At 40.4% G+C, this 22,067-nt stretch overlaps 1 protein-coding gene across 5 annotated transcripts; it reads left to right on the forward strand.

The window, feature by feature from the left end:
* The first annotated feature begins 505 nt into the window (after window positions 1–505).
* Window positions 506–20,684, forward strand: chd1 (chromodomain helicase DNA binding protein 1). Of its 5 annotated transcripts, XM_037547487.1 has the most exons (37): window positions 507–863; window positions 2,419–2,572; window positions 3,402–3,609; window positions 3,815–3,928; window positions 4,174–4,232; window positions 4,340–4,486; window positions 5,551–5,816; window positions 6,031–6,256; window positions 6,642–6,742; window positions 6,836–7,014; window positions 7,137–7,261; window positions 7,670–7,886; window positions 8,290–8,379; window positions 8,677–8,867; window positions 9,081–9,269; window positions 9,448–9,610; window positions 9,882–10,034; window positions 10,142–10,213; window positions 10,359–10,508; window positions 10,838–10,986; window positions 11,110–11,209; window positions 11,452–11,547; window positions 11,829–12,005; window positions 12,285–12,445; window positions 12,605–12,646; window positions 12,736–12,869; window positions 13,021–13,159; window positions 13,305–13,455; window positions 13,607–13,729; window positions 14,939–15,076; window positions 15,655–15,918; window positions 16,639–16,770; window positions 17,111–17,289; window positions 17,428–17,527; window positions 17,675–17,726; window positions 17,949–18,177; window positions 18,967–20,684. In XM_037547487.1, exons 2-37 carry the CDS (start codon window positions 2,520–2,522, stop codon window positions 19,322–19,324), a joined length of 5,427 nt encoding a protein of 1,808 aa, XP_037403384.1. In that variant the 5' UTR covers window positions 507–863; window positions 2,419–2,519; the 3' UTR covers window positions 19,325–20,684. The 5 variants fall into 5 exon arrangements, with proteins under 5 accessions (XP_037403383.1, XP_037403384.1, XP_037403380.1 ...); XM_037547486.1 differs by having other exon boundaries at window positions 506–863; window positions 6,642–7,014; window positions 11,113–11,209; XM_037547483.1 differs by having other exon boundaries at window positions 6,642–7,014.
* Window positions 20,685–22,067: the final 1,383 nt, after the last annotated feature.

Below are 22,067 nucleotides of genomic sequence, written 5' to 3' on the forward strand. Positions count from 1 at the left end.
CTTCAGAACAGGCTGTTTTTATTACTGTATCCACGCAAAGAGTCCCTCAATTTGGCGTTGTGTTAATTTTTAGTGTCTGACACAAATATCACCTTGTTAAAGGTTTTATGAAGTCACCTAAATAACTTCATTAACGTTTTCTAAGGGTTAAATGGTGTTCAAATATGTTTGGGATCACTGTATAGGCTGCGTCCAAAATACATACTACCACACTACATAGTGTGTGAAAACAGAACACCGCTGTACTGTAGTGTGTAGTGCTGTAGTGTGTAGTGTGTAGTTTTGGACGCGTTTTATTAAAGTCAATAAAGTGAAAAGGCCGTCAAGGCAGCTTTTACCCTAAACGCTTCTTGGCTGCACCATATTACTGGTAATTAACATTACATGACAAACACGACGTATATTTAGTTGAAATAACCATTTAGCTCATTGTTTTATAATAGTGAAACACTTACTACGGTGCCTAAGCAGCATCGTTACGTCACTGCCCGGGGTTTCCATCTACACTGAGCGCTGTGTGAGAGGGTGATAGAGCTCGACGGCGTCATGGCGGAGGCCGGCTGTTGTGGGACCCGCGGCTGAAATGCCTGCTGCCTTTTCCCTTTACTTCTGCTCGGGGAACACCAGCAAGTACTTCAGATTTCAAACGGCGACGTTTCTGAGTTGGGACACGGGAGTCTAAAGGAGAACCAAACACGAGAACTTAGCTGAGTGTGAAGTTGGACTGTTTTTGAGAGGCTGCTCTCAACTGAGAGCGAGCTAGCTGGCTGCGGCTAGCTGCTAACGTTAGCTAGCCGACTGAAATAAGAAAAAAAGGGGGACGGTGGGAGAGCGGGACCTGGCAGCGGACTGGAGCCAGGCAGGTAACACACTACGAAACGAACATCCGACCTCGGGAGATTTTAGCCTTAGAAATAACGGAGGAGGGCTTCGCTCGTTAGCCCGGCGGTCGAAGGTCGGAAGCCGGCGAATAACACGCTATTGTGGCTCATTATTTTGGGAAGTATACGAGCGATGAAAACAAGCGCTAAGCGGCGCAGATCCCGGCCAAAGATGATGCAGTGCGGGAATTAGCGATCAGCTTGGGGAGGTCATCCAACCACACGCCGCGCATTAAAGTACTGTGAGAAACACGGCTCCTCAAACCGCTCTGTAAACTTTTCTCACTCTGTTAGAAATGCAGATAGGACGAGCTAACGTCAGAAAAGCCAGCTATCAGAACTCTAAAGGTTTTGGTCTGGCAGTTAGCCTAGCCTGCGCTGTTAGCTAGCTAGCCAGACGGCTAAATAAATATAGGTGTAAACTAGTCTCACATTTTAAGCGTAAAACGTGAACCTGTAGTGAATGGTAGCTTTAGTAAAACGTGCTTATGGTGTTAAGTTATTTGCGTACCGTTTTCACTAAATACTAAATACCCGCCCCGTGTTTTGCATAGATTGGGTAAAACGTTGCGTTAGCCAAATAGCTAACACGCTGCTCTCGCTGCCGGACAGAAACAGTTAGCGTAATTGTGCTAACTCGCTAGCATGCTAAACAGCTAGGTTAACTCGGCTAACGTAGCTCGGTGGCTAAGGTAGCGATTCAGAGCCGTGTTTGAAATGTGCCGCGGAAAATATCAGGTTGCTGTTTTGGGGGAACACTTTGACTTTCTTTTTAATGTAGAACCTTTTTTGTTTTCTCTGTTTGCGCTTTATTAGCGCACCTTTGTCGGAGTGCGCCTCGCCTCTTTGTTGGTGGCGCTCAGCACGCGAGTCCCCGGTGTTGTGTAGCCGCTGTTGAAAGCGCTCTGCCCGGGGTCATTGTCCAGGAGAGACCGCCTGAACTCGAGATTCACACCACTCAGGCCTAAGAGAAGGCCCAGACGGCATCCAAAGAACTCTTGGCACATTTCACATCATCTGGTCCCTAACTGCTTGTGTTATTTCATCATATGCGAAAAACCTATGAGAATTAAAGCAAGAGCTGATTTAATGTGAATTTAATGTGAAGGTCTCACGAATTATCTTAACATTTAAACGTTATGTCTTAATACGAGAGTTCATTCATTTAGAAAACCTGGTTTGTCCTGAATGGAGCGCGTACTGTTAAGAGGACGCAGAGCTAAAAAGCAAATCTAAAAGTGACAAGACGAGAGTGCTTTATGTATTTTACCTCACACTCTGATTTTCTGTACATTAAACGTTTAGACTGCATTTTAATGTGTTTTGCTTTGCCTGTGGCGGTTCACGTTTTGATGACAAACTTTGATACGACTTGAAGCATCAGTACATTTTAGGCCTTAATTTTCATCATAAGTCGACTGGGTCAAGAAGGGCTATTTCTGTTACATAAAGGATAACCTTGCTAGGGTTGTTAAATTTTAAGTTTTTTTTTGTGTGTGGTTTAAATATTCTAACCATCGCGTTTTGTCCTATTCAGGTGAACTTCACTGTTCAAGGCTGGAGGGTTGGGATATTTAAGAACATAAACATAGCAGCAAACATTCTTGTTGTAAAGGCCCAAGCATTTGAGCCACAGTCATGGATGGCCGCAGTGAAGACGAAAGTGTGAGCAACAGTAGTGGAGAGTCCAGGTAAGGACAACATTTGCTTGCAATTATAAATGGTCAGTACAGCAAATTAATGTACATTTCACAGCATGCAAAGTAGTGCTGTGACTTTGAATGATTGAAGAGTGTAATCTCCATATTGTGCAAATTTGACGTGTTTGGTCCAGAGGCACTCCCAATGACTTACCTGGTAAAAGCGCTGCTTAGTAGTGCGGATGGGTGCTCTACAACTGGTCTTAAGAAACAGTCTTCTTAAAATTGTCAAGATAAGGTTTTTGGCTCTGCAGTTTGGTTTGTTTCTTAAGTCTAATATTGGGGGTGGGCAGTATAGTGGTATTTGTAATAAATTGCATCACAATATGCCTTTTTCTCAGAGTATGGAGAATATTGTTATTACTTAATGGACTCTAAACAGCTACATGCGTCAAATGCAGTGCACTGTTAGTCCTGTTTAATTGGATTTCATGTAGCTCTGTATGCGAATTTTAGTCACTTTCATAGCATTTTTAAAATGTTGCACTTCTGTTCTTGAAGGGTTTGGATGTTCAAGCTCAACCAAATGCAAACCTATGAATGTTGTTACATATGTATCTTGAAGATTTCTTTAACTGGTTGTTAATAACAGAGGTTACTTTGTTTTTGGTGGTTTAGCACTGACTTTAGCTATAAAGCTGCAAACAAATTCTTATTCTATTTCTTTGATTATTTTATGACAACCCAGTTGTTTTAAGACCAAATTACAATAACACAAACTTGTTTCAATGAATGTCTGAAATGAAAGTGAAACAGAATAGCAGCCAAGTAAAAATACAACCCTGTCTAACCATTAACACTAAACAATTTTTTTTCTCAGTAACTCTGATGATGAGTCTGGATCTGGGTCTGGATCAGGTTCTGGCTCCGGCTCCAGCTCCAGCAGCAGTAGCTCCAGCAGTAGCCAGTCAGGGAGCAGCGACTCAGGAAGTGGCTCAGACTCAGGCAGCCAATCTGACTCTGAGTCTGAGAAATCCAAGGGGAAGAATGATCAGGGCAGCAACCCTGCCAAGATTGATACGTCAGAAGTAAGACTTTACATATCTGCCTAAAAGACTAATATGGCTAATGTCAAGCTTTTTGTGTGAGTGAAGAGTGAAATTCCTATGCTAGTAGTCCCCAATTACAGTGATGTCATTTACATGATGTAGTTCTGCATTCTGGTTAATTTGTGTCTGGAAATCCGTGATTTAATTCTGATTTCTTAATTTCTGTGTTTTCACTCTCTTTCAGTTTTGGAAGTCTAACCCAAGTATCCTGGCAGTGCAGAGGTCAGCCATGCTCAGGAAACAGCAGCTCCAGCAGCAGCAACGGCAACAGAGCTCCTCAAACAGTGACTCCGATGAGGTAATCATTCAAAAAGCATTTTAGCAGTGATCTGAATTTTTATTTTATATATATATATATATATATATATATATATATATATATATATAAGCTCATTATAGACTTCATCCACCACAAGAACTACTAAAGTATATTGAAATAAAAAAGGTGGCAACTCCAGAAAATTGGTCTTAAGCTTTCTTCTTGTTCATGGATTAATAAATTACTTTGGATTTCACTTGTTGCCTTTATGTTCTGCCCCAAAGGAGTCCTCCAGCAGTGATGACTCGGACGATGACTCATCAAGGAAGAAAAAGAGTAAAGGGTGAGTTCTGTCACTTAGGCATCGAGGCAAACTCTGCAGGTCAGTGATATCAGGATACTGATTTTCTGTTTTGTTCTTAAATGTTTTTCCTTATGTATGTAATACAGGTCCTCAGACTCCGATTCAGGGTCTGGCTCTGGGTCTGGTTCAGGGAGCGACTCATCTGATTCTTCAGCTGAGGAAGAGAACAGTGAAGAGTCTGTTTCAGACTATGAGCCCAGCCACAAAGTTAAAAGCAGAAAACCACCTAACAAGTAAGGCATTTTGCCTGATCTTCTAAAGTTAATGTATATTGTGCAGCCTATGAGAGTGAAGCGGAGTGGCAGCAGTTCCCGCTCCCAGCTTGAACTGTTCTGTAATTACCTTGTTCCCCCTCTTCTCTGTTTTTGTTTTCTATTCCTCGCCTACTCTCTGCATTGCTCCATATTATTCATTCTTATGTTGTGTTTATATTTCTTTTGCATGTGTTTAGCAAGAACATAACACTTAGCTCTTCACTTTGTGAATGGTGTCATTTATGATTTTTATTAAATGAAAAACTAGTTCAATCACTGATGAAAAAAGGTTGATATGTACTAAATTGCTGAATTTGCTATGATAAGTTGGTGCTGCTACTTCCAGGTAGCTAGCAGTTGCTGTAGTTTTTCTTCCCTCCCCTAAATAGTTGTAACATCCATGCTCTGATTCATGTCTGTTGAAAAGTATTCAATTTTCCATCGCACCAAAATCGCCTGTTCTCCGTATGAAGTCTTTGCTTATGGTTGTTGTCTTGATTTTGTCATTCTATAAATTAAGCTGCTGGTCGAGTCAAAGAAAATGCTCTTGAAATTTAGCTAACTTCACTACCTCAAGGCAGTGCATTGTGGTGTAATTTTCCAGTATTATTGCCACCATCCGGTGAAAGGAAAAATGGCAGTGCCACTTTGTATGCTGTCTTAAACAGAAGAGAGAGGCTAGTTATAATCTGCATGCAGGCTCTGGGGCTGGACTTTGGACACCCCCATCTTACAGGTACTTTAAAAATCAGTTAGAATGCTCATCTCTAATATTAGAGCAAGAGAGAGAATACTGTAGCAAGAATGATCACGGACACTTTCTTTCTAAAAAGCTGCTCCTTACTCCTGCTTCTCTGCACCACTCACAAGCTCTGTTATTGAGCTGGCCCCCTCTAGAGAGCTAATATTATATGGTGTCTGAAAGCATTTATCACTTGTGTTAGCAAATCGTTGTGTAATGTTCTTCCATGAGAAGTGCTATTCTGTTTTCTTTGTCGCTTAGCAGAGGCTACTCTTTCTAATTTACCTGTCTTGCTCTTCAGGGCCACTGCCAGAAATGGCAAAAAGAGCAAGACTCCAAAAAAGAAACCCTCTGGCTCTTCATCAGAAGATGAGGATGACTATAAGAAGGCTCTGGCAGGTCCTCGTCGGCAGGCCACAGTCAATGTGAGCTACAAAGAGGATGAAGAGCTGAAGACAGACTCAGACGATTTGGTGGAAGTCTGTGGGGAGGATGTGCCCCCACCTGAGGAGGACGAATTTGAGACCCTGGAGAGAGTGATGGCCATGAGAATAGGACGGAAAGGAGGTAAATGTTTTGTTGAATTTTGTGAAAATGGTCTTGTATGTATGCTAACCAAAGATCATGTAATTAGAATTCCAAATATATTTATCGCCATTGATTTGGGCCTATTTTCTGTTCTTCTAACCAATCACAATCTTTGCTTGAGGAGGCCGTCTTCATATGTAGTCTCTTGATTGCACATAAATGCGCATGGTGTATTGCTGTTTGTTGCATATAGCCACTGGAGCCACCACCACAGTTTATGCTGTTGAAGCTGATGGGGACCCCAATGCCAACTTCAACCCAAACAAGCAGCCAGGAGATGTGCAGTACCTGATCAAATGGAAGGGATGGTCGCACATTCACAATACGTGGGAGACTGAGGAGACTCTTAAGCTCCAAAATGTGAGGGGCATGAAAAAACTGGACAATTTCAAAAAGAAGGAGCAGGAGAAAAAGAAGTGGTAAGCCTTCAGTTATGACTCGTTTCATGGGCTCTAAGCTATAAGATACTGCCCCATCTGACCAAAGTACACCATCATACACCAAAGTAGATGGTGTTAATAAAATGTACTTTTTCAGATGTGGCCATATCAGGTAATGGTTTGCATTAATAAATTTAAGCACATGCCCCTTGACCAGAGTTGTTCATTTGTTGACCAAGGTTCTAACACTGATGGCAGTGTTGGTTTTGAGTTCTTTAAAACAAGTACCCAGCCAATGACACATTTCTCTTAACTAAGTTTCTGTGCATCAGTACTGCTAATTCAATTTCTTGTATAATACCAATGCCAGTGTGGGCCAAAGCCACAGTAGACAATGACTCCACTCTTTCCATCATCCTTGCAGGCTCAAAACAGCTTCTCCTGAAGATGTGGAATACCTTAACTGCCAACAGGAACTCATGGATGACTTGCATTCACAGTATCAACTCGTGGAGAGAATTATTGGTAAAGGGATACTTGATCTTCACTCGCATTTAATAATTGCAAGTTGTTTGATTACAGTTTGGTTAATGCTGATGTTGCTTTCAATTTTGCCAGGTCATTCAAATCAGAAGTCGGCAGCAGGCTACCCAGACTATTTGTGCAAATGGCAAGGGCTGCCTTACTCGGAATGCAGCTGGGAAGATGGGGCACTTATTGCTAGGAAGTTCCAGAAGTGCATAGATGACTACATGAGCCGGAACCAGTCCAAAACGGTTCCCTCCAGAGACTGCAAGGTAACAGGCATGCAGGGGCTGCATGCTCTTAAAGCAGCCCTGATGAAAGTTTAATAAATCCATGTGTACTGCTTTCTCTTTTAATGGCTTCATGCAGTGAAGGAATGCATGCTCTTGTTCAGGTTTTAAAGCAGAGGCCACGGTTTATGCCTATGAAGAAACAGCCTCATTATATTGGCGGAGATGGACTTGAGCTTAGGGACTACCAGCTGGACGGCTTGAATTGGATGGCCCATTCGTGGTGCAAGTATGTTGTTACACTTTTTAGTTCTTATCTGTAAAGAATACTTTATATCAAATTGTTTCTTCATGTGTAGTGCAATTGTGTTTTGTTGCTGTCTTCATGTAGTTGCTGTTAATATGCTAGTCTGTGTTTCTGTAAATTTAAGATGTTATGAATTGTGTGGTGATGTGTTAGGTACAGTTTCTATAAGACATGATTATGTGCACTTTGTTTAATCCGTAAATAGAGCGTTCCTTTCATTTGTGAAACCTTACTTTTCACAAGCTTACTTTGAAAAGAATGACTTTCAATCCACTTCTCCAGAGTTGTAGACAGGTTGACCAATGAATGTATCACTGATCATCGTTGCGTGTTTTTTGATTGTCTTTTTTACAATGTTTGAATCATATTTACCATATCTTGTTTCTCTAGGGGAAACAGTTGTATTCTAGCAGATGAGATGGGCCTGGGGAAGACCATTCAGACCATCTCTTTTCTCAACTACTTGTTTCACGAGCATCAGCTCTATGGACCTTTCCTTCTGGTAGTGCCCTTGTCCACCCTTACCTCTTGGCACAGAGAGATAAACCTCTGGGCTCCACAGATGAATGTTGTTGTCTACCTGGGGGATATCAACAGTAGGACCATGGTATGAAACCACAAAGAATATACAATTTCTTAATTCTTATGCAATCAGTCTGTAAGTATTGGCAAATTATACATGATCTGCCCTTTGTTTTCTTACTAATGGAAATGTTATCTAGTTGCATCCTTCTTAATAGTGTACTTGGGGGTGGGGGGTAATATTAAGTATTCTTAATGAAGTCAATTCTACTCTGAGAATTAACATTTTTAAAATGACAGACTTGAGTGTGCCTTGATAGCTCTAGCCAATCTGTTGGTCACAGGTGTTTCTGTAATCTTTTTTTTTTTTCCTCCAGTCATGCTGCCACATCAGTTATCACAAGGAAATATCAAGTGTTCTGTCTTATTGCTGCTTTGTTGTTATCGTGAAGCATTTTAAATTAAATACGTTTTCTGTTTATATTTAGATCCGAACTCATGAATGGATGCATCCACAGAACAAGCGACTAAAGTTCAATATTCTACTCACTACATATGAAATCCTCCTAAAAGATAAGGTTTGTGCTGGGCTAAAATGCTCATTCAGTTCTCATTCTCCTGTCTTTGTCCACTTTCATTTGACAGTGTTGGTTTCTGACTTTACATTATGCCTTTTTAGTTTTTGTTTCCTCTTGTGTTCTGAGTAATATAAGCTGAAATGATGAAAGCAGGGAAGCTATTATGCAACTTCTTCTTGTATTAGCTTGTCAGTCTTTTGACTCTAAATTGTCAATTCATCCACATATCTGTGAGTAAATAACAAATTTTGTAGAAGCTAAAAATTTCAAGTGGCTGCTACATGCTCTTCTGTTCAGTCTTTTCTGGGGAATGTGAGCTGGGCTTTCATTGGCGTCGACGAAGCGCACAGGCTGAAGAATGACGATTCACTTCTGTATAAGACCATGATAGACTTTAGATCCAACCACCGGCTCCTAATCACAGGAACACCTCTTCAGAACTCTCTTAAAGAGCTGTGGTCTCTTCTTCATTTCATCATGCCAGAGAAGTATGACCCCACTTCATTAATGTTGTTTTTGATATATTTTGGATTGGGTTGTGTACTTTTTATATTTGTTTTTGTTTTGACTTTCCTCATAATATAGTTGCAAAATGAATTTTGTCCCAGGCCCAACCAGTGAATTGTAATTTGTGTTATTGTTTTTCTTTGAGATAACAAGCTAAAAGTTCACGTCATTTACTTTTGGGTGTTGCTTTTCAGGTTTCACTCATGGGAGTTGTTTGAGGAAGAGCATGGTAAGGGAAGAGACTCTGGCTACACCAGCCTGCACAAGGAGCTGGAGCCCTTCCTGCTGCGCAGGGTCAAGAAGGATGTGGAGAAGTCACTGCCTGCCAAGGTGGAGCAGATCCTCAGGGTTGAGATGAGTGCCATGCAGAAACAGTACTACAAGTAAGCAGACTGGCATCATTCATTTAAAGGCTTGAGTTGCATAGATCATAAGTTTTCCAAATGGAGATATTGTATCTATTTAATATTTCTATGTACAGGTCACTGTGTATGAAGAGCAGTTGGACATTTTCAAGATTGTCTTTGTATTGAAAACACTGCATTTCACATGCTTTCATAGGTGGATCCTGACAAGAAACTACAAGGCCCTGAGTAAAGGCATGAAAGGGAGCACATCAGGGTTCCTCAATATCATGATGGAGCTGAAGAAGTGCTGTAACCACTGCTACCTCATCAAACCGCCTGAGGACAATGAATTCTACAACAGAGCAGAGGCCTTGCAGGTAGGAATGGTGCAGATTGTAGCTTATTAAGATTAAGGAATAAATTGCCATCAGTGCTGTGAGATTTATGTGAGAGCTGCAATGTACAGTCTTTCAAAAATACTGTTAAGATGATCTGACTTGTCTGTTTAAAGTGTTCTGTCATACTCTGCAAGTTACAAGTTGAATTGCTGGATAAATTGCTGCCTTATTGACTAATCACTGAAGCGGACGTATAGAAAGGTGAGGCGGGTGACTGACTGCTGGTTCAATCTATTTACCTCATCCACAGCACTTGATACGCAGTAGTGGGAAGCTGGTCCTGCTGGACAAGCTGCTGGTGCGGTTGAAAGAACGTGGCCACCGTGTGCTCATCTTTTCCCAGATGGTCCGGATGCTGGACATCCTGGCTGAGTACCTGAAGAGCCGCCAGTTCCTGTTTCAGGTAGAGGCATTTTTGCTCTAGCTCTTGCCTTTGGCGTTTTAGCATAAAGGTTGGTCAGTGGAAAAAGCTTTGTAGGTTAGACTGGTAAAATTGTTTTGCCTGTGCAGAGATTGGATGGTTCCATTAAGGGCGAGATGAGGAAGCAGGCCTTAGATCATTTCAACGCAGAAGGCTCTGAAGTAAGTGTGGAAACTTCCTGCTTTTGTGTGTGTGAAATTTGAAATATATATATATATTCCTACATGTACTACAGTCTTCTAGAAGCAAAAATATTTGTGTAACACAGACTGAGGAGCTTAATGACATGAATATTTGACTTTTCAGGATTTTTGTTTCCTTTTGTCCACGCGAGCGGGTGGTCTGGGTATTAACCTTGCATCTGCAGATACCGTGGTTATCTTTGACTCTGACTGGAATCCCCAGAATGACCTGCAGGCGCAGGCCAGAGCTCACAGGATTGGGCAGAAACGACAGGTAAACAATAAATTGATTTATAGTTTTATCTTTAAATTTATTTAGGGGAATGCTTATTCCAGAATTTCACCATGGGGAAACAATGAATAATGTAGTACAGGGTGAAATTCAGATTTATGAATTTGTATAATAATGCAGCACAGAATAAGATTGATAGCCCTGTTATACAAATCATGTCATTTTGCATAACACAGATCAGTCCCTGCTACCATTTGTTGTTGGCAATTTTGAGTGAAGTGCTCCTTTTTAAAGGACTACCTTTTAAAAATAATTAAAATTTACCTGTATGTTTTCAATCATCTTTTAATACTGTTCTTTGTTTGTTTTAGGTAAACATCTATCGTCTGGTGACCAAGGGTTCTGTGGAGGAAGATATCATTGAGAGAGCCAAGAAGAAGATGGTGCTGGACCACCTTGTAATTCAGAGAATGGACACCACAGGAAAGACCGTCCTCCATACTGGTGCTGCTCCCTCCAGGTATCTATACAAAACCTCACACCTGCAGAGATGTAAATTTCAACAATTTCTGACTGAATGGAACTTAATGTTGCAACATTATCTTTTAGATTTTAATGGTCATGTCTCTCTGGCTTTTATAAGTAGTTCAACCCCTTTCAACAAGGAAGAGCTGTCTGCTATTCTGAAGTTTGGTGCTGAAGAACTCTTTAAGGAGCCAGAAGGGGAAGAGCAAGAGCCTCAGGTGTGTTATGTCACCACCTACTCTTTGCACAGTGCTTCTGTTATTTGTGTGTGTGTGTGTGTGTGTGTGTGTGTGTGTGTGTGTGTGTGTGTGTGTGTGTGTGTATGTATGTATGTATGTATGTATATATATATATATAATGTATATGTGTGTGTATTAAATAATATGAAAATGTTACCATTGTTGGATCAGATTCTTATGCCAACTCAGAAATGATGTTAGTGTTTACTTTGATGCTGCAGGAAATGGATATTGATGAAATTCTGAAGAGAGCAGAAACCAGGGAAAATGATCCTGGCCCATCCACTGTAGGAGAAGAACTTCTCTCTCAGTTCAAGGTATGTGGCTGCCAGCTTTCCATCTAGGACATTGACTCATTTTTTTTGCATTTTTTTACATTTGAGCTTTTGTGTGGGGTATTATGAATATTTTTTGCGTATTTCTAAGTGTTATTTTTAGTGGACTTGGATTGAGCTATGAAGATATCCAAAACCTTTATGACTGGACTGATACCTGTTGTAACAGACTTGGTTTCCTCTCAAATATCCTGAGACTGAGATGATGTGTGGTGCATGTTTCCTGGTACTTTTCACTAATCAGTTCCTATTCCTCCCACCAGGTGGCAAACTTCTCTATGATGGAGGAGGAGGAGATTGACATGGACCCAGATAGCAACCAGAAGAACTGGGACAATATCATCCCAGAAGAGCAGCGGCGGAGGATGGAGGAGGAAGAGAGGCAGAAAGAGTTGGCGGAGATTTACCTGCTTCCCCGCATGAGGAACTGTGCCAAACAGGTTAGTGGGTAGTCACATACTACAGCTTTAGTGAATGTGGTACAAGCATTTAGTGTTTGAAAGTGATCTTGTATTTTGCAGAACTGTGTAATTCAGCAAGTTGAGCTATCTAAAGCAGTACTGATTTCAAATAGGAAAGGTATAATGTGTTGCTGATTCAAGTGCTTGCCCACTGTTATAAAGATATTTTGAATAGCTAACAGTTTTCACTATTGTATACTGACATGCAAAGCCCAATGATATAAGATGCTGAGTATTGTATTTTGGTCATACTTATAGATAAGCTTTAATGGTAATGAGGGCAGACGAAGTCGGAACAGAAGATACTCTGGCTCAGACAGTGACTCTGCATCAGACAGAAAGCGTCCTAAGAAGCGAGGTAGACCTCGAACTATTCCACGAGAGAATATTAAGGGCTTCAGTGATGCTGAAATACGGAGGTAATTGCCACTTACTTTAAGTCACCAAAATATAAATGAGCTTCTATATTCTGAATTTTTATGAACATGCTATTAGAAAATGCTTCCTTGAGCTGATTAGTTAAGGCGTTTTTCTTCTTCTGCTGCATGCCTGACGGAATCTTTTTCTTGTGTAAATAGATTCATCAAGAGCTATAAGAAGTTTGGTGGTCCTTTGGAAAGGTAAGTGCTGGCATTTTTAGCAGAATTGTTTTGTCTGAATTTCTTTTCCATGCGGGCCAATTTCCTTGATCTCACATTGTATCTAACAGACTGGATGCTATTGCCCGGGACGCTGAGCTGGTGGATAAATCAGAGCATGACTTGAGGCGATTGGCAGATACTGTGCACAATGGCTGCCTAAAAACCCTGAGGGAAAACCCCTGTGGACCAGAGAAGACCTCAGGCAAGTACCTTGTATACTTCACTTCATATGTTGTGTAATGTTACAGTAGTATTTCCCATTTGGTACACATTTATCTTAAGCTGTGAGTTCTTGCATACAATAAAAATGGATTTTGATGGAGGTACTCAATGATTTTGTCTTGTGTATTTAGGAGGCAGACGAGGCAAGGTGAAAGGACCCACTTTCAGGATCTCAGGGGTTCAAGTCAATGCTAAGCTAGTAATCTCTCATGAGGAAGAACTGGCACCACTGCACAAGGCCATTCCTGCAGACCCAGAGGAGAGGAAGAGGTACTTTGCCTGATGCACTTCCTCCAAAGCTCCCTCCCAACCCACCTTACCATGCCTTCCTTGTTGGCTTTAAACTGCATTTGAAGTCCACTTTGTGAACTAGAGAGTTTGCCGTCTGAGATTAAATGTAATTCTATTTGTTCAGGTACACACTTCCTTGCCATGCAAAAGCAGCTCATTTTGACATTGAGTGGGGTAAAGAGGATGACTCCAGCCTTCTTATTGGGATTTATGAGTATGGCTATGGGAGCTGGGAAATGATTAAGATGGACCCAGACCTCAACCTCACCCATAAGGTATGACAAGGTTGCCTACGAAAGATGAGCGTTGGAATGTGTATTTCTTAGTTTCTAAATTAAACTTTTAGTATTTCTAATTTTTCTCTATGACTTTTGCTAAGAATTTGATTACTGAACACAAGCTTTAATTTTTAACTGGTCTAAACAGCTCTTACCAGATGACCCTGATAAGAAACCACAGGCCAAACAGCTCCAGACACGAGCAGACTACCTCATCAAATTGCTCAGTAAGGACCTCGCCAAGAAGGAGGCCCAAAGGCAAACGGGCATGGTGAGAATCTCTAATTATCCAATATAAACTTTATCTTTACCACTGTAATTTTATATTTTAAGTGTCAGTATCAGAGTTCAACAAATATCCAGTTAACTGCAGAGAAGGGAGGGGGAAGCACTGTAGGACTGTAGGCTTATTTTCTTTTAGGTGACAGCAGTGGTGCTGCAGAAAGTGCACACAGGAAGATTTTTTTTTTCTTCCTCCTGAAATCCATGTCTTATTTTTCCAAAACAGCTGAGGGACATTGGTAGGTTTTCATGTTGGATGAGTAACAAAGTCTGCCTCTTCAGATGAGCTAATGACTTAGCAGAGCTAACAAGTGTCAGTTTGGATGCTGATGAGGACTTACTGTTTTCTACACGTGGTATTTTTTTTTATTGGTTATTTGTAAGAGTAATCTATTACACTAAAACATTGATTAAGGACCTAGACAATATCTGGTAGAATAGTTTGCCTGATCGGTGATGGTCACACTTTCTCTGCCTTCTCAGTCATGTCCTCAACAGCGTCTTTGTTGACAATCTCACATTCAGGCGTTCATGTTTTGCAAAGTATACCATATTGCGTATACTTGTATGCGCCAAGTGTGGCCATATAATTACACTGGCTTTTCTCCCTGTTTTCCTTGGTCATCATTTAATTTTAAAGCCACAGATTTTTTTGGCTGATATTATTTTTAAGGGTGTTTTCCCCTTTTAAATACCCTTTTCTTCAGACAATGCAAATGTAAATTAGTCCCTTCTTTCAGATTTAAACTTAATTAACCTTCAAGTGACCGGGCATATCCAATCAGATTTGCATTGAATTTGAAAGTTCTACAAGTAAGGTTTCACAGCATTATGATCTTTAATCATTTAATATAAGCTGTGGAATGCTTAAACTTGAGACTAAACAGTTTTCTGATCAATTAAATATGTGCAGTATTTTACTTCCTAAACAAAAATAAATAAATAACCACAAGCAGTTACAAGGTTGAGCACACTGGGAGCAGTGGGCAGCTTGTGTGAATTGAATGCAGTAAAGGTCCAATAGAAATTTCATTAAAATTGCAAAATAAATTTTATCTTTTTTAAAAATTGCTGTACATTAATGCTGTACTGTCTTTACATGTCTCGCTCCTCCTTCCCATCCTTATGGTCTGACATCAGAGTTGTCACGTTTCACTTTTTTTTTTTTTTTTCTTTCTTTCTTTTTCTTTCTCTGAAGGCAAATTCACGAAAGAGGAAGCCACGAGGGAAGAAGAACAAAGCTGTGAAACCGAAGGTGGACGAGGTGACCAACAGTCTGTCTTCTGCTGCACCTTCAGACAAAAGCTCAGAGGATGAAGATGAAAAAGAAGAAAAGGTTTTTACTTCTTAAAAATTCTACTGCAACGATTTAGCTTTTTTGTTGGGATGTTAGACAGGCTTAAACTTCTGATGCATGTTTTTGGAGTGTGTTGCTGTTTGTATAGCTTACTTTTCTTGGATATGATATCCAGTTGTGCCTACACACCACCAGTTTCTTTGGTTAAGTTAGTGTCTTGTCATCTCTGCCTTATTTTTTTCTTTAGGAAGAGAAAGCTCCAGTAGAGCTATGCATGTCAGCTAACTTGGACAGAGTTTCTTATGTATAAGTGCTTATTTATGCTGTTGGGTATGCTGACACAGTATAAGCCTTGCTGGTCATTGCCTTTGCAAAGCCAGTCTCCTATGATATTTGCAGGTCTCTTAGTTTTGCTTAACATTGATCAACTCTGAGCTGAACAAACACCAAATATATTTATAAGTATTCTCTCATAAGTAAGGCTAAATCTAGTGCTTTTCTTTTATTGTTTTGTCATTTAATGGAAAGGGGTAAGGCTCAACATGTAATGTGGTTGGGAGTTAGTTATAGCATTGGTACATTTCCCCTTTCTCACCTTTTCTGCTTTCCCCTAACAGGATGCACCCCCTCCCAAGCCAGCCCCAGGTAGAAAGGGACGGGCCTCTGATCGAGTGGTAGAGGAAGAGGAAGAACTGGAACCAGAAGCACATGTCAAAGAGCCAGAGGAGAAGGAAATGAAAGAGAAGGAGGTAAAGAAAGAGATCAAAAAGGAGAAAAAGGAGGAAGGCCGTGAGAGCAAAGAGAAAAAGGAGCCAAAGGAGAAAAAGGAGACCAAGCCTGTGGAGCCAGTGCACAAAGTGGAGGAGTCTATTACAGAGAAGGTTAGAGGAGAGCCAAACTACTGGTTAACACTTTACTGGAAATTGTCATTTATTACAGAATGCAGTAGTAGTGCTATAAACGTGTCATATTAAAGAGGAATACATTTTTCACAATTTCTGCATTATTACATAATTTGAACAGCATAGATTTGAACAACATAATTCAGATTTGATTTGGTTGAAATGTGAAGTGCTCATTCCAGAAAAGCCTAGTGAGAATTATTCTCAGTGCACAAGATGGGAAGCAGACATCTAAAGTGTTTAATGCCTCTAAAAGCTGCCTCTCTTACTTGCATGAAGTGCCTGATTACGTAATTGTTTTATCTTACTATAGTTTTGAGAAAAGCTCTGTTAAAATATACTTTGTATAATCCTTCTGTGGCAAAGTGGTATATGTGGGGAGTCTTAAGGTGAACTAGTCCTGAAAGAAAACTCTTCAGATTTATCCCAATTTTACCGTTTTCACTTTTTGTGTATTTAAAAACTGACTTGTAGGTTCGCTGGTCAGTTTTGGGTATTCATTAAAATGGCTATATGTTGTAGACTTCCTGTCATGACTACTGTAAAGACATCAGTCAGCAAGTTGCTGTACAGTTAGCCAGATCATTTTAAACAACTCTGAATGACTTGCATGTCAACAGTTTTGCAAAATCAGTGGATTTTAAGCCAAGGTGTAGTCTCAAAAATGGTCTTTTATACATGATTCTTTTTATCCCTCAGACTCTGGAGCTGAAAGCTGAAGTCCGGGACAAGACTAAGAAGACTGACACTCCAGTCCACATCACAGCAGGGGCAGAGACTCTTCCAGTCTCTGAGGAATCTGAGGAGCTTGACCAGAGGACTTTCAGTGTGGTGAGTATATTGACCTTCTGTCAATCTGGTGACTGATTTGAAGCATTTCGTAATGTCTATGCCATGCATTAAACAAAGGAGAAATAATAAGCATAAAAATATAGTGCCTTCTCTTATTTCACTGTCCATATCTATTCCTGGTTCTTAAACGTTGTAAGCTGCTGCTTCAGTCCACACATTTAACAGCTGTATTCAATAATGGGATTGTTGGGCATAGTAGTAAGTAATTAATGTGGAAAAAAAATTAGTTGGTGTTGGACCTGGTGTTACTAGCTACATGAAAGTATTATCAGTTTATTTTGAGAAACCATAATATTATTTCATCCTTTGTGTTTCACAGTGTAAGGAGCGCATGCGGCCGGTAAAGGCAGCTTTGAAGCAACTGGACCGTCCTGAGAAAGGTCTTTCAGAGCGCGAACAGCTGGAGCACACTCGCCAGTGCCTGATCAAAATTGGAGACCACATCACAGACTGTGTAAAAGAATACACCAACCCTGAACAGATTAAACAGTGGAGGAAGTATGTACCTTTTTGCTTTTACAGAAGATCTGTAAAAGTTTGTGTTAAGGCGCACCATGAAATGTTTACAATTTGTAAGTTTTGCTTGATGTTATGCTTAAAGCTAATCTGTCATGTTTTCTTTCTCTCCTTTCACAGAAACCTTTGGATATTTGTTTCTAAATTTACTGAATTTGATGCAAGAAAACTGCATAAATTGTATAAACATGCAATCAAGAAAAGACAAGAAAACGCTCAGGTATGGGTAGCATACATGGTGTATTAGAAATTCAAAATTTCACAATTTAATTTATGCTCGGTTTATGCTTGTAATTAAGTAGTAAAGGAAAACCTATTTTGACCATGGCATTAATACAATGGGACCCCCCCCCCCCTTCTCTTCCAGACAGCGGACCAGAACACTAGCACTGTAAATACGCAATCTTTTAAACATGCAGGTATGTCTTTTATTGCCCTTAATATTTCATCACTTTAAAGATTGTTTTAAATGTTTTTTGCCTAATTAAGTCTGCTGATCCCCAGCAGTATAATAAATTAGACACGAGATGGTGCGCCTACTGCACCAAAACCAGGTTTGATCTGGTCCAGAATTAAACCCTTGTTGAGTTTGAAAACTGCCATATTTTAAGCTGTGCCATTTTCTTGTCCCATGTTCTTAGACATTGAGAGGTTAAAGGACTCTCAGCAGGATGAGAGCAGCAGAGACAGCTACAGCTCAGACCGGCACCACTCAGCCTCACGGAGCCATGAGCAGAGCAAAGAGCGCCAGGCCAGCGATTCGTACAGGAAGGGCTCGGACAGCAGAAAGAGACCGTACCCCTCCTTCAGCAATGGCAAAGACCACCGTGAGAGAGAACGAGACCACTACAGAGATCGCCAGGACAGCAGGTCAGAAAATGCAGGAGCCCCAGATTTGAGGAGTACTAGATTAACTAAGGATGCACTGATATGGGAATTGTGATCTGAAACTTTTATCCAATATTGTTCTTATACATTATCTGCTGTTACTAATACACATGTTGATGCATAAATGTTTATAAAAGTGTAGGAGCATACAGTAGATCCACCTGGAACTACTGGAATTATAAACTGCATTATAAAATGCAGATATTTTATCCCAGGAAGTGTCACCTAAACATTTGTGCTTTTCTGGAGCACTGTATTGTCAAATATTGATTTGAAAGCAAATATCTGCTGATACAGGTGTAATTCTGATATTGTTGTGCAGTATTTGCAGGTTTGCTAGTATTGTTTCAGTTGAAGGGCTTTAGATTAATTCACCTAGAGTCTCGTGATTTTTGCTTTACAGTTTAATGCGTAGTCACCTTACATCTGTATTAGTGCTACCTGGTGCATCGTTTATCATGCCTTTGGCCTTCACAAACTGATATCTCAGAAGTCTGCATTATGCAAATGAGCCCTCAAATCAATCGCACAATTATCTAAACCGTGTGCAGAGAGATTTATGACCACAGTTTCAAAGGAGTTTCTGTGGGTGCTTTGTTAAATTAACATGTTCTAAAGGAAATTATTTTGGTCAGGTTATGTTGCAGTGCAAGAAGCAATGCTAATGTCTCGTCCTTAGTGTAGAAATGCAAGATGAATGTATATTTTAGTTTGTAATATCCATGTAGCGTTTAAATGTATTGCTTGCTTTTTGCATATGATTGTGCATAGGTACTACGGCGACAGTAAGCACAGGAAGCTAGACGATCATCGCTCCAGTCGAGACCATTGGTCAGACAGCAGCTCTAAGGACCGCCTGCACTCGGAGCACCGATCCCAGCCGGACCACCGCTCGCACTCTGAGCATCGCTCCAGCTCTGACTACAGCCATCATAAGCCCTCTCGGGACTATCGCTACCACTCAGACTGGCAAATGGAGCACCGGGCGTCAGGCAGCGGGCCACGTTCTCCTAGAGACCAGCGGTCACCTTATGACTCACGCTCACCCTTGGGCCACCGTTCGCCCTTTGAGTACTCCTCTGACCACAAGAGCACACCCGAGCAGGTCTGGAGCAGTCGTAAGACATAGCGCATGCTGCTTGGCTTGCCCTCAATCAGCCATAGACAAAACACAAACGCAGGAAATGCCTTATTGGACTATTGGCCGCTGTACTGCGCACTGGGCTTTTCTTGAGGCCCTGTGCTCTCCTCTCCTCTTCTGTTCTCCAGGGTGACTTTGAAAGACTGGGGAGTAAACACAGATTGCATATTTTTGTATTTAAGAGTCTCGTTGCACCATTTCATAGGTGCAGCAGTGTAAGGGTTTTTTTTTATTATTATTATTTTTATAAATTGACTACTTTTTTCCTTATTTTCCTCCTTTTTTTTCCTTTTTTTTATTAAGATGAATAAAAAAAATTCTAATCCGGTGCGTTCATGTTCCACCGCCACCTGCAACACTGGATCCTGGCATTGACGTACCACATCCGTGATGTACTGCAGCTCTTTACTTATTTAAGAGAAGTGTGTGAACAGATGAAACTAGGATCATATGTCTTGATATCATGCTAAGAGTGGATTAAAGGGTCTCTCTTCAAAGCAGTCTGAAGGACTGGGGTTCACCTTCCAAAGTACCTCGTTTACAATGTTTTCATGTGACCACCCTGCCGACTTTTTCTGTATGTGTTGTTTGTTTATCTTTCCATCATGCTTGAATTATTTAATTCTCTCAGCTGTAAAATAATCTGGATTCTGTGTTTGAGCATCTGAAAATGTCCTTTTCACAAATTGTACTACTGTAAATTATTGTATAAAAGTAAATCAAATGGGCTTTTTCTTCTCAGGCTTTTTTGTTTTGTTTTCTTTGAACTAGACGTTCCCTTTCCCCATCAACTCAGGCTTTTTTTGTCAGTTGTATTGATTTAACCATACAGTTTCTGTTTGACAGTTTATCTAAATATGCTATTTAGAATGTAACTCGGGGAATGGGGAAACTATTCCATTTGTGTATTCCTGTAGAGAGACTCCTTGTGTCTCTCCTTATTGGTTAATTCAGTTGTTAATTTGTAAGTTTAGCAAAAAGCCTCACCTAACTAGCTACACCATGTCATTAAAAAGAACAGTGTGAGGGGTTGATCATAGCTAGAGGCACTTATTTGACTTGAATTAGGGTTTTTAATTTTTTTGTTTTTTTGGGGGGGGATAATGAAATTCCACCCTTTTTCATATATATAAAAATATAAATGTAGGCAATAACGTAAAATCTTCTATGCAGCCCAAGTGTATTTCTGGTGAATGGCCCGATCAAGTCAAAAATGCTGTTACAGTACACACTGTATATAGATCTCCTCTATATTTCAAATCAAATTTACACTGAATGCATGGATTTTTAAAAATAATTGTTTTATATAATTGTTTATAAAGTCATTAAACTCAGATCACTGTTTTCACCTGTAATCTGACTTATTCTGTTTAAACCAGGTTGCCTGTTCATGAGATGGTTTAGGGTTTAAAGTAATGGTTCAGTCCAAAATGTAGTTCATTTTCAGATGCAGTCTTATGTGCCTATGTACCTGCATACCATTAGGTGACTTCAGTCTAGTCTCACAAGCTTAACACTCTGAGGATGGAGCATACAAGGCTGACACTTTAGCCTGCGTTTATATTAGTTATACTTACTTTATAAACCACCACTGGTTAGATGTTAACAGCTTTTGTGAAAAGCATAAACTGAGGCTTATTAAAAACAGGAATTTATATTTGCTGTTGTGACTGGCACATGTTAATGACTTTATTTGTATTTATCTGTCAGATTAATGTATTTCACTCTCTGGTAAAGCATTGTCTTGGAACGAAAGTGCTGTGAAAATGGTTAGGCTGATGGTGAACTAGAACAAGTGTACAAACAACAAGCAGGAGAGTCTTCTCATAAACTTTCTTTACACTGACAGCCACATGAAGCGTGACACTTTAAAGTGCACCGTTTCTCTAATATGGAGCGGCGTTTATTAGGAAGATGGACAGTAGCTGAAACAACTACCAACTGACAAGCTAGTTGATTCCTGAATTCTGGTGGACTACTTGAATTCTGTTCGGCTAGTTGAATGCTGGGCTTTGACTGAACGCAGCATTCGGTCTGTTCAATCTTGTCCTGTGGATGTGTAGATAAATGCTATGCTCTGATTGGCTAGTGATCCCTGCAATCTGATTGTTCAGTTGAATGCTGTTTGAGTTTTATTCTGTGTGCAATGCCTGTCTGGTTGATTGAATCTCATGCTCCGATAAGCTGGTTGTATCCCAAGTTTTGACCGGCTACTTCAGTTTTGCCAATTCACTTATCTCAGTGAGGGTATGCCACATTTTATCCTTTTTAATGCAGCCATTTTTCAGACCATGGGAGAAGTCCAGTACACTTGGAGAAAACCCACTAGATGAACATGGAAACTCCATCCAGTGGCACTTGAACCTTCAACTCCATCACTGAGAGACAAACGCTGACATCCTACCAATCTCCAGGCGGTGTCAGGAAACCCTCAAAGTTGTTGCTTCTTCCTACCGGTCAAGCTCCTCTCCTCCACCATTTGGCCAAATACCAAAGGAGATAAGAGAAGCTGCTCCAAACACCTGTTGAAGCTGCTTTCTAGCAGAGGATACATCAGTGTGTGCTACTCAGGAAGTCTTTCTCAGATGAGTGACATCACAGCACATTCACAGAGGCTCGACAACAGAAAGAAGGCCAGCTATGCTTTAAATCAGTGTTTTGTGTATTTTGCAGCTGATAAAAAAAAAAAAAACAGGCCAGACAAATGTATATAGGCTGGCCATGCTTAGCA

The sequence above is a fragment of the Pygocentrus nattereri genome, chromosome 18 (genome assembly GCF_015220715.1).
Source record: "Pygocentrus nattereri isolate fPygNat1 chromosome 18, fPygNat1.pri, whole genome shotgun sequence".
NCBI lineage: Eukaryota > Metazoa > Chordata > Actinopteri > Characiformes > Serrasalmidae > Pygocentrus > Pygocentrus nattereri.